Raw genomic sequence first — 17,250 nt, 5'->3', positions numbered from 1 at the left:
AATCTTCGCTAAGGATGGTCAATGTGAAAAATATACGAAAAGCTAGGTTATGCTGTCATACAAAAAAAAATATTTTTCAATATTCCCAGATAATGAGTATGAATGTGTGAGAACTCGCTGTCGTGCAACAACCAGATGGGTGCTTGAGATTACCTGCTGCATGTCCCTTCAAATTAAATGCATTTCCATGAAAAGGACTGGAAATTTCAAGATTTGCTGGATTCCAAGTTCAGTACTGAATTCCACAATTCCATCAGAATTCTCCACATCATACAAACCACGGGGCCCCAATTTATCATCTGTATTATATCACCTTAGTTTAGATTTAGCAGAAAGAAGCTAATTTTGTGGGAATAATAGCTGTTAAAATGCAAAAATGGCATAATATCATTCTGTACTGGAAATGTTAACCATCTCTAATCATCCCATGAAAACTACCAAATCAGCATTTGGAAATAAAGAACAATTTATTATAAGCAATTTATTACATTTGGCCAACAAATACAAAAATGAGTCATTTACAGCGATATAGTCTTTTCAAGAAACACTGTATTTTTATGGTCCACTTCCAGTTCTGAATTCTGTTTATATCTGCAAGAAAGAACTCAGTATTTCAGTCCCATATTCCAAGATGAAACATTTTTTAATCTGCAATTAACACTTATTATTGTGCTTTTTGTAATGAATTATTGCATTGTCAAACAGAAACTGAACATACTGAAAATATATGAATATTAAGTATTTGCAAATACACTGTCTGGGGACATTTCATACTTAATTTCTTAGGCCAAAGGTACACCACAGCTGGAGACTCAAGACTGCATATTTATTGGGGTAAATTCACATTTTTGAATTCAGGCATATATATGCTCAGTTCCACGGGGGCCTCTTGCGGTGTCTGCACAAGAACAAAAACTCTAAAACAGGATTCATTTTTGAAGTAAGTTCAAGGTTATTAATTTATTTTTTTTAATAGTAAATGCAAATTTAATTACTACTAATCTTCTTTGGCTAAGCACCAGACCTTGCTATCAACTGTATAATATGGAATATTCCTCAATCAGGTCCAATCCTTCACCTATCCAAATGCTTGCCTTAAAAAAAAAAATGATGACGATGATGATAATGCTTAACTACCGCATGGCGCTCTGTTCCCATTCTGTATATTTCCTTCCAAGTACTGAAGATGGGGAACAACGCCCTCCACCCCCAATGTATGGGTCACTGAGAAACCCGTTTACGTTCCACATTGGCTCAGATTCCCAAGCAGCCAGCAAGGTTCTACATGTAGAATCTTTGTTGCAGGGTTCCATAATCTGCTGATCCCTGCACTACCCTACCCTAGACCAGCTTGGGTACCAACAACTGTCCAATCTGGAGTCTCCAGTTTGGTGTAATTACAGTTTATGCATTATTCTGAATTACTGAGCCTGGTTGGATTTCTGGAAAATAACACAAAATTTCACAATACCATCTTAGGAATACAATTATCATATTGCAAGTATAGCTGGCCCAATTTCATCAGAAATACAAGCAGTGCAGCTTTTTGGAAGCAAGTCGTCACTAGCGGATCGGGCGGTAAGGAAAGGTCATCCCCGGTAAAAAAGTCTGGGTGGGGTGAGGAGAGTGTGTGTTGTGCGCCGGGTGTGCAGGGAGAGTGGCGTGGGCAACGGAAGCAGGTCGGGGAGGGTAGCCCAGTGGTGGCGTGTGGATGTGGGGGTAAAACCCAGGCTGATATGGAGAATGGGGTGGCTGCTGGACCGGGCCTGACATCACCAGCTGAAGCAAGCTGTAGGGGAAGAGTTAAAGATATTACACTTAATTACATCTGTGATAAAGAAAAAGATGCACTGTTTGATGTTTGGCAAATGATTATATCCTCTCCATCATGCTTTTTGAGCTTAGACAGTCAAGCATATAATCAGTTAACACAAAATAAGTCCTACTTACTTATTGTGGGGCAGCCGGGAACAAAGAGACCTCAGGTCCTCTGTTGAGATGAAAGGAAAAATGCAGTAGTTAATTAGAATCCAAAGTGGAGACATCACAATGGAAAACTATGCACCAGAGTTCACATACTGAATATGTGACTGGTGTTCAACTCACCTCTTGCACACAACAATGCTCCTGCTGCCATGGCAACCTGCAGGGCCTGAGCCAGTCTGTCCAAAGAGAGCTCAGTTTCTTTGGTGGCATTCAGAGGGTTCAGTTCATTCATCAGCCTCGCTATCTCTTCCACAAGCTGAGCCACGTTTTCAAACAGCAGGAGTCCCAAGCGGCCAAACAGGTTCTTTTCCGTCAAGTGCGCTTGCAGCATCATGAGGACCTGCAGGACACTCAGGTGAAGCTTGGAGTACAGAGGCTGTGAGTCCCTGTCGCCCCCATCGCACTCTGTCGTCTCTTGGGCGAGTTTGCCCGTGTGGCCGTTGGACATAGAAGGCTTTATGTTCCTCTTGTAGGCCAAAGGGGACTTGACACACCACCGCACCAGTCCCAACAGTGGAGTGAGGTCCAGACAACCCAGGGGCAGGTTGGCTGAGATAGGCGTGTTGAGGAAGGTGATGAGAGTGAGTCGAGGGTCATCGAAGATCCAGTTCACCACCATCTCCAGAAGGTCAAAAGGGGGGATCAGGTCCTCTGTGGAAAAGACAGCACTCATTCAAACAGAGCTAAAGGCAGCTCGATTTCTGTTTTTAAATACAACTCACTTCCTGGTTCCTGTAACACTCTGTGACTTAAATGTGAAGTAATTCAAAGAATATCGATGAAAATGAAAAATACAAATGTAAACCATCTGTATACATTTCCAAAATGAAAGCCTTACACAGAGGCCAAGGTATTTCTAAGATGATGAGAACAATTATACAGTATACTCAATCCAGTTTCCTCACATAAAATACTTGGATTTAACCTGACAATAAAAGCGAACAAAGGCACGTCTCCCATGTTAAAATACCTGATGAGAGGTCATAGAGGGCAGTGACGGCTGTAATGAACTGACAGCAGAATCGAGGGCTGGCGCTGAAGATCTGCTGGAGTGTCTGGACTGACCCTGGCACCAAGCTGCAGTAGTCATCCACTAAGACCTTGGCAAGACGTACACAGTAGACAGCATGGGACCTCTGCGAGGAAGACAGAGGAATTTACAAATGTGAGATATTAAAAAATATCTCCAAAACAGTACTTCCCCAAACAAGCAAACCTGTAGAACAATACATAGTGTACACTGTTAAATAGCCAGCAAAATACATAACATCAATCACAAATAAAAATGTAGCGTTTGACAAACATTGATTTATCACAGCAACACCAATTCAATAATACCCCCTACAACTTAATGTTTCTGTTAATGTGTGTATGTAGGCCTAGATAATATTTTGTGATCTACAAATGACTCCTAGGAGCCAATAAATATAGCTACTCGCTCACAATGAGTAAGAACAATTTACATTTCAAAATAAATACCAGAACAATCTGCTTGTGTAGAAGAAAACTTCATAACAAACTCTTGTGAAAATTAGACATAGATTACACTGTCTGGCTTCTAGAATACAGCTCAAGTTACAGCCTGCCCAGTCAATTTAACAAGGTTCTAAACCTTATCTAGTTCCTTGTCAGCAACTGATCAAAAATTCAAACGTTAGGCAGAAACAAGTCACCACTCCACTGATTTATCAAAATTTGTGAAAATGACATGTCATCACCATTTCTAGAAAACTGCAATTTAAGAAAGTCAATGCGTTTGATTAAAATAAGAACAAGACTAAACAAGAACTAAATAAAATAGTTCACATGACGCCAAAAGAGGGTGGGTCACTGAAAAGGAAATATAAAACAAAATTATGGTTATAAACGACTATGCCTGGAAACTTCAATTGCATTTCATTCGTATAAAGCGATTATTCAGTTTTTAGACTACTGATATGTTATGCTGCTAACCTGCAGCCACGATGCAGCACACTCCAGAATGGGCACTCTGCAGACAGCCACAGCCATGGACACCAGTTTGCCCAGCATGGCCATTCTGTTGTCGTCAGCCTTGTTGCCTTGGGGACTGAAGAGGGCAGAGAAGATAATCTGCCGCACGGCGTCTTTGCTCTGCTCCTGGAAGTAACTGCACATGATCTCTAGCAGCTGCAGTTCTTGCAGGGAGTTCATCCTCTGTTGGACAGTGAAAACAAAATATTATACAATCTAATCACATTACAAGTGACCGTATTAAAACCAAGCCCAACAGATATAGCACTGGGTGTCAGCTTGATTGAATTCAAACAGGATCTATGTGTAGTATAACAGAAATGTAAATAAAATTATTATTTTTTTAATTATATAGGAAAGTTTGAATATGAAACCAGATTTTGAATAGACTGGTAATTTCACTCTCCTGAGCTTTTCTGGTATGGTATAATGGTATAAGAACATCTAACAACAGAATGCATTAGGAACTCCTTAGAATTAGAAGTACCCTTGAAATGGATTTTAAAAAACCTTGAAAAATGGATTTCCTTTTGGATTCAGGGGTTCAGGTCAGGAAGTCAGTGGAAGGCACTCTTGCTAAGTTGCTAATCAACTATATTAAATTGCTAGGCAACCAATCTGTTAGGTTGCCAGGTAGTGAACAAAGCCACAGTCAAACAGGAATAACAGAATTATACCTCCATATATTGTTTACTGCATTATATTATCTTCTAAAACTTTCTAATACATCTACATTGTAAGTATAATTATGTCTTGGTCATTTATAACTATTACTTTTACAATACAAATACAAACTGAATCCATTCACTCTGCATGGACATATCTAACTACCCATGAATATAAAACTAAATGTGTTCCAAAGATAATGCTGTCATATTTAAGGCTTCTACGAAGGAAAGTAAAATATCAAAACCACAGAGTCTCACATGACCAAAACAAGGCAAAGGAGCTAACATCTTGGAAAGATACAGGCTAGGTTATATGAACCAGACTGAAAAGAGACAGCAAAGGCTTCATGGAAACTGCCCAAAAATGCTCAACCAGTGGATCAACATATTTACAGTTAATTATGTGCAATTAAACAGCATACAAGAAGTCCTTAAAACACAGTTTGTTTTCTGCCCGGTAATTTTAAATAAATACTTTAAATATGTTTTTCACCCTGCAGCAGAGTGCAGTGTAAATACAGTACATGCTTGCTATGCAGATATTCAGGACGATTTAAGGAACTGATGCCGATTTATCAACATTTCACATTTGTTGTTGTTCAGTTCAACTGATTTAACTGATTTCACTGAAGTAATTTCACAAGAAAAAAAGGCAATGACGTGTTATTTTCTGTATGCTTCAAGATGCATTCAGCACAAATCGATGTGGGAGAAAGTAGATTCAAATCACTTCAAGTGCATTAGAATCAACATTAGTGTGCTTCACCCCCTAATACCTAACTCCCTTTAGAATTAGCTAGGCCTAATTAGAGAGCCTGCACATGATTGTATAGTTGTAGTTTAACAAACATAACAATAAACAACTATGGATATACAGTAAAAAAAGGAACAAAGCCATACTTTTGGCTGCACATTCCGGTCTTTAGGCACATGGAAGATGAACTCCTCCACCAGTTCGATGGTGCCTTTATCCACGATGGGGACAGCAGTGTTCTGAAGCTGGCTGCTGAAATATATGTCCAAGTGGTACAGCACCTCCTTGGCAGCACTCAGGGCATCTCGCCTCAGCAAGGAATGGCGGATATCACTCATCGCTGTGTGGCAGAGAAGCAGGTTCAAATGTCAACACAAGCTCACAGGGACAGAGATAACTCAATATAACTGGCATTGTAATGAGTGAGACAACAGTACAGAGCAGCCAGGAGTTCCCAACCGTGCTCCACAAAACTCCCATGTATGCTGATATGGATATCTTCCTATCAATTCCTAAATGAAGGTTATTGAAAACAAGAACTGATGTTTCAGCACAGAAATTTGAAGAATTGGCATTTCAACACAAAAGTTTGTGTTGAATCATTTTAAAAATGCAGGTTTGGTTTGTCACCAACTGCTTTTCTTCAAACTCATTTTCCACAAACAGATTAGCTTCATGACCAACTATCCACACTTTCAGAATTTAGGAGTTCACCAATTTCAGCCAATTTTACATCGTTTAAAAACCATTTGCCACAACACATTAAACACAAAGTGTTAGTTTGCCTTAGAACTGATCAGACGGATTAAAAATCAGTAAATTAAAACAGCATACTCGGGGGTTCTCCAGGACCAGGATGGGAATCCATAATAATAACTGTCACGTTCACTTACTGTGACAGGGAGCTGACGTTAACTACATAGACAACCATTGTTTTCTCTCTTAATTCTGCACTTTGCTCCTATATAATGTGCGTTTGTCTGGCCACAATTCCGTATCAGGATAGCAAGTAATCAAGAACCCACGAAACGAGACAGATGAAGAAGTCAAAATATGCACTTCATGTAAAGCTTTATGAATTTATTTCTGCACCGAACCCAAATTATATCAGGTTTATTTCTGTCTTAAGTGGTGTCACGCGTCTAACCCTAAATAGAAGGTGAACGTTGTAACGTAAAAAATACTTCCACAACTAAGAAAGCCTGCATAGCACAAATTCAAAACTCAGACAGGACCGCGAGGGCGAGGCTCAAAGACAGATGCGGCCTACCAAAATAAGCTAGTGCTTAAGTTAAGTTCACAGGTTTTCTTGTATCCTTGTATGTACACAGCACGAGTAACATTCAACATTTTATTTACCTTATGTCCCACTGTTACCACGCCATCGCCTCTCTAATATAAAATCATTAAAAAACAAGCAGTTAAAGGGCGTACACGAAGCCCGCAGCCCGATGCCGCCGCTCGGCAATGTACATTCTCTCTACTACGGTAGCCCTTTTAGGACAAACGTCCCTCTATTTCCTCGGTGAGTTAGGTTGCGTTTTTTCCACATGAGATAATACCGCCATCTGCGGTGCAGAAGTATTAAGTAATAGGAAACGGCATTAACTCGTTCCGAAACCCTTATGCAAAAAGCAGATTATTTAAATACTTTACATGTCTCAAAATCTCTGAAGAACCGACAGACCCACCCGCAGTGAAAGCTGGTGTTTGCACATGTTGAGCCAGTCTCTCTGATCCAGTTATCAGCTTATATTTTTGTCATTTATGTTTGTTCAGAAATTTAAATCATTTTCTTTATTGCCATTACTTTTATTTTCTTACTAAAATTGCAGCTTTATTGTATTACTATACCACTTCATTTTCCATGCAAATGTCAACATGTCTCTGGTGGTATCAATATATTTTAAAATACCATGGTTTGAAGGGGTGATATGATGGTAGTAGGATTTTGTGTGGTCTGTGACTTCCTGTCTGCACCAAGACTGGTCTTTCTTTTATTGTAAAAGTTATGCTTACACACAAGGAAATTTCAAGTCGTATGCAAAGCACATTTTATTCATTTCTTTGTATTTTTGTGAGTGTGCGGTATTCATTTTCTCATTCTCAAAGAATGCCTGTTTTGTGAAAACAATAACAAAGTCAGACAAATGTCACAGCCAAGAAGCAAAAAACAGGTAAATTAAATGCATTTTAAATCAGAGGGATTCACTCTGTCACATCTAATACTTTCCACAATGACATATAAGAAAGAGCCTTCATCAACAGTTTATGATGTGCACCAACAGTTTGGTAAATGAGCTCAAAATATTTGCACAAATATAATTTCATTTAAAATATTTTGGTTCACACATTACTGAAGTGCATTTGTAGGGCCTTAACTCCAGTTGCTTTATATACCTTTAATAAATGGCATTTATACTGTACATTACACAGCAGAGTATAATCTGCATAACAGGTTTACATTCAATCACTTGTTTTAAGTAGTTACAAGGTCCTGGACAGCACTGAACATAAAACTACAGGACAAGAGCACTCAATATATTATCAACATGTCTAAAATACAAACTAACATGTAGGAACAGAAGGCAAAGTTTTTTACATTAAATTTTATCCCTGTTCTCCATCATTTCATATAGATTTTCAGTTTGTACAGTACAATGTCCATGAGAGTGTTGTGATGCTGGGGAACTGCTCTACTCGTCCCAGTCCTTCTTGATCTGCAGGTTCCACTCCCATAACAAATGCTTGGTTTTGTCGTCATCTGTGAAGTATGACTTGATATGGTAAGTGCCTCTAATGAGCATGCCTTTCGGGGCCTCCTCTATGGGAGTAAGGAACTCATGCTCCTCTTCCCATGGTGCATAGCTTCCCACCATGTACACAGCCTTGTCCACTGTGGGAGAACAACGGGACGGTTAGTTTCTGCAGCGAGCTATTAAATATATTAATAAAACATATTCTGCTAGTCAGGTCAATACACCAGACTGAAGGGGAAAAAGAAAAATACAAAAATGTACATTTCCTGGGATAAAATGATGCCACTAAATTTAAAATACTCAGTCATGGAATAGTTGTACCTACCTTGTACACCCTTCCTGTAAGTCAGATGCACATATCTCAGCCCAGACACAATTTCCCTGTTGACCTTTTGTAATAGATGGAAAGAGAAATTGTATATTACAACAATTATCTGATTTGAAATGGATGATTCTCATATCCCATATTTTTTCCACTGCTGTAGCGTACATCTGCCACAAGATGTCCTCTTAGCAGTCAAAACAATGAAATCTGACCATACATCAGACCTTCAGAGCATTGTCTCACAAAAATACCATGAGGCATGCACAGTAATTGAAGAACAGTTGAGCCTTGACTTAAGACAGAATGAATCAGAATGTGTGCTGGATGAAAAACTCCTCTCCCGGCCTAAGAAGGCAGTACCAATCAATGTGTGTAAAGATGGCTGCTGATGTTCCACACTCACCTTGAAGTGAATCTTTACCCTGTATTCCACCCCTTCCTTGATGGTGAAATATTGTTTCTTCAAAGCCTCCTGGTCACCTGTAGGACAAACGCAAGTGAAACATCACCTGTACTGGTTTGTGGACCTCAGGATACAGAGCAATTTTGTTTTTTCAAAATTGACATACTTTTAAATGATTTTATATGATTAAGTGATGATAATTTACAATGTAGCATGTTGCCATCTAGTAGCCACAGCTGCCTAAGAAACCCTGCTGGCAGGACAAAAGCCACACGCTGTTTGTTATCTTTTGTTAAAAAATAAATAAATAAAAAAGAAAAGAAAATTATATATTCAATTTCACTTTATTCAGTTTGAGAGATATTCTAGATTAATTTCACATGTGGTTAAAGTACAGATTCTCAGCTTTTAGCAAAGGGAATTTTTATACATTTTGGTTTCACTGTGTAGAAATTACAGCATTACTCCTTTACATAACTTTCCTTAAGCCTGATGGTGATTAAGAATTAACATAAGGAGCGAGGAACCATCACAAACAGCAAATGTTTTGTTTTTTCCATTTTTAAAATAGGTATATTAACTCTGTGGATGACATCTAACTTAAATGCAGACACTGGCCAATCATATCTGTCTGAAAATACATTGGTCAATCTCTACTGAGAATTTCAGAGTGTCAGATGTCTCTTTAAAATTTGTAATTCACTGTACACACTGTACAGACAAAACAGTTAATACAGGATTCATGATACCATGAAGAGAGATACTGGGTCCTAATCAGAGTAAACTGGACTCATGTAACCCATAAACTTGTCTAAACCTCCATGACGAGTGAAAGGTGAGTCTAATCCCCCAGGGTTGTCCCTTGTTTTATTAGAAGTGACAGGAACTGCAGGGATAATATTGCCTAGCAACGAAGGGACCTTTGGTGCTAGCATCACCATTCATGTGACAGAAGCTGCATTTTAAGACAGTGGACAAGCAGACAGGAGAAATTGTGTTAGTAGTTAGTGCCAATAAGCTTGCACTCATGCAACTCTGGACTCTGCATTTCTCTGCATCTTTTCTTTTTCAGCAAAACTTGAGGCTTTCAAGGACCCCATATTCTTGAAATCTGCTTTAAATCCTTGAATGTCTTGATTGACCCAATTCTTTGCAACTGACCAAAAAAGAGCAGCAACAATGATGAACAGTGCGTGCAAAGTAAGGTAAGGAGATCAAGGTTGGTACGATTACCTGAGGGGTTCATTGTAATGGGTCCAAGTGCCTGGTCACATACAAGAGTCAGCCTTGTCACCTGAATATTCGGGACAGAAAGATCTGCAACAGAACATAAAGTGCTGAAACTATAAGATGCACTCATGCTGTATGGATTTAAAGTTTTCAGCCTTCTATTATTTGCCTCATACAATGGCAGCATGAAATGCAAACAGCCATGCTGTGAGGTCATAACTGTAAGTGCTTGTGCTTTGAACAGCCTACTGATACTGAAGGGGATTGTAATTGTAATGTCTTTGTTCTGCAAAGCACGAATGACAAGCTTTTATGAGGAAGAACTTCTCACATAACCCATTAGTATTAACTGTAAAGTACTGGTATCTTACAACAAGAGCACAATTACATTTAACTGTATTAGACCTTGGTATACAAATATACAAAAGGACAGAATTAAAAAAAAAAACACTTGAAAGAAAATCCTAGACTCTTTTCGGAGCAACATAGGGATTACAAATCAGTTGTGTTTCGGTGCACAGTTTGACACAATTAGCACTACACTGCTTTTTCTTCATATGTAAGCTCAATTTAAAAACAGGACAACATAATATATTGCACTTCAGTTATGACAATATTTAGAAGAACATAAGTGTAAACTGTTACACCATGATAAAATTATGAATCTTTATAATAGCAAACCGGAATTCAAATATTTGATTACACTTTTGTAAGACTGCATAATCGGCTGTACTGCTGTTTATATGTAATGCTATAAATTTTGTGCACCAAAGCTATTGTTCCTTGTGATTAAATATAATAGCTGAGATATAGTAGGGTATGGAGGATTTCAGCATTTATTTCTGAAAAATGACTTGCCCTTTAATACACCAAACAATATAAAAATTGATCTGTGAAGAATTGTCCTGTCTGAGAAAATAATTGAGATCATCACAATTAAATTATGCAATGGCATGGAACATAAACATGCAATTCATGTGCCCTTCCATTGAACCAAAGACAACTCATAAAATGATCTTTGAAACATAATTATAAACCATCAAGAATCGCCTGTGTTAACACAAGAATAAAACATCTAAAGCTAAATATAAGGAAGAACTTATTATTATATACTCTACATGTCTGTAAAAACAATTCCTAAAATCTATTCGGATAACAATTTTTGATATCAAAATTATGATTCAACTTTCTCCCATATGTTTCACAGAAACAAAAAGAACTACATCTCAAAGCAATCCTACTTGATTGTTTACCCAAGAGCTGCTGGTTTGATTTAACTTCACGCACTACAGACCACCATTTTAATTATACCTCCTCACAATATCACTGGGACTAAGCAGTATGGCTGGGTCTGCCCACATTTTTACAGTGTGTAGTAGTCCACCTAACAGTGTAACAAACTCGTGTCACAATTGGATTTCTGGTGTGGGCTGGTGAAAATGCATCACGATTCATCAGCACAATAGCAATCAGCCTTGCTTAAGTACTTGTCATTTTCAGCACTCCAGCAGAGCATCAAGTGGTATATTACATGTTGTCCTGCTGCATATATTTTCAGATTTAAATACTGCCATAGTAAAAACGTCCAAACTGATTTCTTTTTTTTAACAGACAAATTTAACAGCTTGCATAAAGAGGCAGAAATGTCATTTTATTATATTGTTACGTGAACTGCAGTCTAGACAGAAACAAAAATTACCTACTTTAATTTCCCATGAGAATTTAAAATGATATACTATTTGCTTGTTTTATTCCTGCTTTACATTTGCAGGGAGGATTGGGGTTAAGTTATACCATCTATGTGCTTCAGAGCCTTTAATGGAAATGTTGACACAATCTGAACTTGATCACATCATCAGATAGGGGTCAAGGCTTTTTGACTGAACCACTGAATTCTTCATACCTTCCAAGCCTGCTAATAATTCCTGGAATCATAAAGATGTGTGCTTGTGGATTCCATTCAGAGAGTATGAAAACACTGTTCTGGGGACCGAACGTAAGTTTGGTTATCAAGATGTCTCTAGTGAGTGTCAGAACTTACCAGCCACAACTGGTCCAGTCCCCAGCAGAGTTTGTTTGTACTTATTCAGACTCTCATCATCCTTGTCCAGGTTCTGAATCTCTTGTAGAGACTTCTGTACCGGTGGCTGATAATTAAGGCCAGTCTCATCCTCCTCATGAATGTACTTCTCCACCTCTTTGTCAGCAATGATGTCTAGAAGAACGAGAGGCACAGAATATCACCACTGGCTTAAATGAGTCATATGACACTGAACTTTATGCTCACATTTGCTCTGTATTATTCACTGTAGCATATAAATATAAAACATGTTTTGTCATTTGAAGTAGATCAGCCACTGATATCTGTTTTACATTGATTGTGAGCTTCACTGCCCAGTATTTCTGATCATGACTTGTTTTCATTTAAACATGTTTCATTTTTTTACTACAACATCTGCTCCTACCTCTTGACCATTCTGCATGCCACATACAGCTTGTTGGGTTATTCTCAGGACATGAAAGGTGCATTTCAATTTTTTTATCCATTGACAATTAGCCTACATCAGTCTAAATTCTTAGTGAGGCCATTTCCTGTGGAAACAGCACAGCAGAGACCAGTTAACTCGACAGTAAGCAGACACTCTCTGCTTTTCCTGCATAGCATAAGGCCTGGGATCTGCCCACACAAAATAATTCAATTCATGGCCACTGATTCATAATACTATAATCAGTTGATTTAGTATTTCCAATGTTAAGGAAAATTTAAGATTTGGAGCAGTATCAGTAGTTCCTCACCTTACTGAAACTGGCAACAACAAGAACTTGCATCATTTCCAAAGCCTCTTAAATAATAACATATTTTAATAAATGACTTACACTGTGTTAGTCTCTATTATTTCAACAGTAATTTTAGTAACACTTGCAAATCCATTTGTAAAAAGAACAAGCAGAAATTGACAGCCCTATAAACAAGTTCATCGTCATAATTGTCACAGCTGCCACATATTGTCATAAAAACTGGCAATCTGTGCAACCAGGAGCACACCTGTTTCTATTAAAGGCAATTTTCATGGACTGAAGCAGGCATTAGACTTGTTTTCAGTGCACAACATAGAAACACCATCTCATCTTGCCATGTACCTAAACAAGAGTTCTCCACTAGTACCATGTGTCTGAAGATACACCCAGAGCTAATTTAAAAGTGCCAATGGACTGTGAGATACTAAACAATGACATCATGCCTAAACAGGGACATTTTAATTCCCAGTGTGAATGATGGATATCCATGGTTACTGGGATGAGGTGAATGCACATGAACACATCCAGCTGTGGCAATCAATTTACAGGCTGTGTGAACAGAATTAGTGGCATATACAACATGAAATGCATGGTCACTGAACAATGTTATCATAATCTAGAATGACCTGGTTCATTAATAATGCATCCGTATCAAATAAGCCTTCAATTGCAATCTGAAGACAAATAGGGTGCTTAAAAATGTCTTGAGCAATATCTTTTTTTTGCAGTTAGGACTTTTTGAGGACATCCTAAATAAATAATATCTTCAACTGCCATCTGCATCAAAACATTAAGTACAATTTGTGCTATAATGAAAAACCTAAGAATCTGGTGTAATGTATGCACAGCCAGATGACATTTTAGCTGCTGATATTCTGTACAAAGGATCATTCAGCACCATGACATTCCCTTTGAAAATAAATATTTAATGCTGGGGAATATACTAATCATATATAGTATGACACAGCTGAGCTTGCAGTTTCTGTCCTTGACCTACATAAACCCTTCATAAATTATTCCCTAACTATGTTCAAATTTAAAATTCAATTTAAGCAGCAGGTATTGGAGAAGACAGCTGCATTCCTGCTATCTTCATAATAGAGATAATTTTTAAAGGTTGATCCAAGAGTTGTGTTGCTTCAATGTATGATAGAACAACATCAAAATCAACCACTGCATGTTTTATCTTGGATTTAAGAGACACAACTTTTGTATTTTTATCATAAGAGCTGAAGATACATGTTTAGATGTGATATGTTTCAGGATTTCTACTGACCTCAAATATGACAAAATCATGATGGAATAATTGTAGGTAAGAAACATTTTTTGCAAGCCTACATAGCTATGGGGTTGTAACTGTCTTTTATTCAGCAGATCTGTACATAATTACAAGTAATTTCTATTATCTCTTTTTCTTATGATTTTATTGTTTATTATTTTATTGTCCTTTTGTCTTTTAAACTGGTCTTTGTGTTTTTATTGTGTTGTTTTAAGGTTTTGCTATTTCTGATTGTACAGTACTTTGGTCAGCTGTTGTTTTTAAAGTGCTTTATAAATAAATGTGGATTGGATCTCTGGTTTGTTAGTTATGTACTATCAAAGTAGTACATAACTATCAAAGTAATACTAGCTATTCTAGCTAAAATTACTTTGATAATACGTAACTAACAAACAAAAGATAATAGAGCATCATGTAGAATTAATTACAGAAAAAAACAAAAAAATAATGCAGAATCCAGTAAATTCATCATTTGTTCTGTCTTTTGCATTATGTTTACAAGGAATGTGGAATACAATCTATTAATTACCCTGCATAATGTAATTATAAATGCATTCAAATGTACATCCAAATGTGACAATTCCAATTTCAGTTATGTAACAATACAAACAAAAACATATTTTAAAAATATGATACAACATGCAATGTTGAGATGTTTACAGAAGTTTACAATTTTCCTGGTTTGTAAGGGGAACAAGCAACATGTCTGTCTTGCTAACAACCTTGTGCTTTAGCTACTAAGGTAGCTGTTAGGCCACTACAATACTTTCTACATTTTTTCAATGTAACAACACACAATTGGTAACCACAAAAATGCTAAATTTTGATGAAATAATTAGTACTCAAGTGGTTACCATGCTAGCATGACATGGTTTAGAAATATCTGATCGTACTCTTTGTTTAGGATTGTGTTATTTACATTAAATCATTGCATTGATAAATATGACACAGAATACTCAGTTATATAGTTTTTAGACAGTGTGTTTGTGTTAGGAAAAACTTAATCCTAGAGTTCTACACTTAAATATTGATAGTTTTATCAGTGTGATTTTCACTGTAGCTTAGAAATGAAGTTTGTCAATGTTGAGGAATGCCCATACCACAAGGACATTAGATAATCAACAGTTGCTCTCCAAAAGCACTGGAAAGAAAATCTTAGGTACAGACTGTCTCCCGGACCTCAGACCTTGGGAATACTGAGAAACAGGCCAACCAATTATTAACACTCCTGCAATATTCATGGCTGTTCCCCAGCATCAGGTACCCCCAATTCCCTGACCTTTTCTGATACTAAGAATGACATCTTCATTTAACCACAGAGCATAGGCTGAGCAATGTAGAGGGGAACCTATGGATCCACCAACACCAACATCTCATCACATTTACTTCTTATTATGTCCCATGACACTGGCTCGGAGAAAGTCAGTGGTTTGTTCCAACAGAGACAACGGTGCAGGAATTATCTGATGTACTGAAGCATGTGATTGTGCTGAATGTATAATTGGGGTAACATGAGAATTTGTGGAGTGCCGCCCTGATTCAAGAAGATACAAAGGCAAGCTAATACAATCCACAAGAAGAGAGCATACAGTCAGAAAACTGCCAAGACATAATTTCTAGCCTACTGAATTATATGCCTTCAGTTATTTTAATCATATTTTGAAATAAAACAGCTATACCATACTATCCAAAGAAATAAAATAGCTCTGAAAGTGTTTCAGTAGATACAAAACCATGCTGTCTGATAAATTCAAATTATACTGAAGTAGCTTTCAATTTAATGATGCAGTAAAGAAAGAAATGCAATAAAACAATTTAAAGGATTTAACTTACCAATTAGGTGAAAATTTCCAACATTTCAACTAAAATTGCCACTTTGTTAATAGAAACTGACAAGCGAATGTTACGAGTAAAATATTCATGTCAGTTACTGGTATCAGTTGGTTATGAGGTTCTCACCTTTGTAGCAAACTGTCAGCCAAAGCAGCTCAAGGATTTGGCCACCCAACTCACATACATCCAAGCCTAACATTCTGTTGTTCCTATCCAAACAGTGTCAGCAATTCCAAGGAAAAAACACTCCCAAGGGAAAAAAGAAAAAAACTTCTGTGGGAATAAAAAGCGTCACTTTCCAAGAAGAAGGCATACACTTGTTAGATGGAATCAGTCATGCATCACTGTTCATGCTAGAAAATAGTAGACAGAGAATCCTGGGTGGTGGTGGCTGCAATGGTGGGGGAGGAGAAAGGGTAGCCACAGTAAATGAACTAATGATCTGCTGGTAATCTATGCTGGGTAATTGCTACAAGCTAAAGCTCCTGCTGCAGTAAGAAGCAGTAATGTGAAAACTGTATTCCTGTCTGCAGATGCTATTGATTGCCAAGCTAAAGAAACGAACCCCCCCTTTCACATCCATGCGCTGCTCACAGCTCCATCATTCATTAGCCGGGAGACTGCGATGATCTCATCCTTTCTTCCTCTCTCTCTCTCTCTCTCTCTCGCTCTGTTTCACTCACTCACTCTCTCAGGCAGCAGCAGCATGCTCTGGAATACAAAAAGGAGCTACCATGCCAACTGCAGGTTCATCACATCATCAGCCCCCAGCCATCCCCCAAAATGCTTGTGGGGGGCTACCTTGGATTTCTGTCCCAGGTGGGTACCTCCTCCCTCTCTGATGAGGGAGGTCCTGGCTTAGGTTTTCCATTTAATCCACAGTTGTTTCTTATAAGCTCATTGTTAAATTATGTGTGCTGCACAAATACAGTATAGTCTTCTGAATTACTGAGGACCCTGCCCTTCAAAAATATGAATTTTCATTGACTGTCATGAGCAATTATCTTAGCATGGTTAGCTTAAAGCTCATTAATGATAAAGATGAAGGATCCACACAACAAGAAACCTCAGAGTGCATTAGACTACATATCAACAAAAGTCTGTTTGTCAATCTGTTTGTTAGTGCATACATGAAAAATGCTGTATGTAGCCTACTGGATAAATGAGACATCACTGAGAAGTAATTAATGACAGTATGAATATAATTAGTGTGTGCTCCTGT

General features: G+C 37.8%; 2 protein-coding genes across 2 annotated transcripts; both read right to left on the bottom strand.

The window, feature by feature from the left end:
- Positions 1 to 448: 448 nt before the first annotated feature.
- On the bottom strand, positions 449 to 6,920 carry ints15 (integrator complex subunit 15). Its single transcript, XM_064322693.1, has 7 exons — positions 6,760 to 6,920; positions 5,547 to 5,740; positions 3,940 to 4,161; positions 2,957 to 3,122; positions 2,107 to 2,637; positions 1,951 to 1,990; positions 449 to 1,789 (listed from the first exon to the last, which is right to left on the bottom strand). The coding sequence occupies exons 2-7, from the start codon at positions 5,736 to 5,738 to the stop codon at positions 1,564 to 1,566; spliced, it is 1,377 nt and encodes a 458-aa protein (XP_064178763.1). The 5' UTR covers positions 5,739 to 5,740; positions 6,760 to 6,920; the 3' UTR covers positions 449 to 1,563.
- Positions 6,921 to 7,437: 517 nt separating this feature from the next.
- LOC135248269 (rho GDP-dissociation inhibitor 2-like) lies at positions 7,438 to 16,692 on the bottom strand. Its single transcript, XM_064322692.1, has 6 exons — positions 16,155 to 16,692; positions 12,159 to 12,332; positions 10,121 to 10,204; positions 8,888 to 8,964; positions 8,485 to 8,548; positions 7,438 to 8,296 (listed from the first exon to the last, which is right to left on the bottom strand). Exons 1-6 carry the CDS (start codon positions 16,225 to 16,227, stop codon positions 8,097 to 8,099), a joined length of 672 nt encoding a protein of 223 aa, XP_064178762.1. The 5' UTR covers positions 16,228 to 16,692; the 3' UTR covers positions 7,438 to 8,096.
- Between the last annotated feature and the right edge of the window lie 558 nt (positions 16,693 to 17,250).

Source organism: Anguilla rostrata, chromosome 2 (genome assembly GCF_018555375.3).
Source record: "Anguilla rostrata isolate EN2019 chromosome 2, ASM1855537v3, whole genome shotgun sequence".
Classification (NCBI taxonomy): domain Eukaryota; kingdom Metazoa; phylum Chordata; class Actinopteri; order Anguilliformes; family Anguillidae; genus Anguilla; species Anguilla rostrata.
This window is presented reverse-complemented; position numbering and strand designations above follow the sequence as displayed.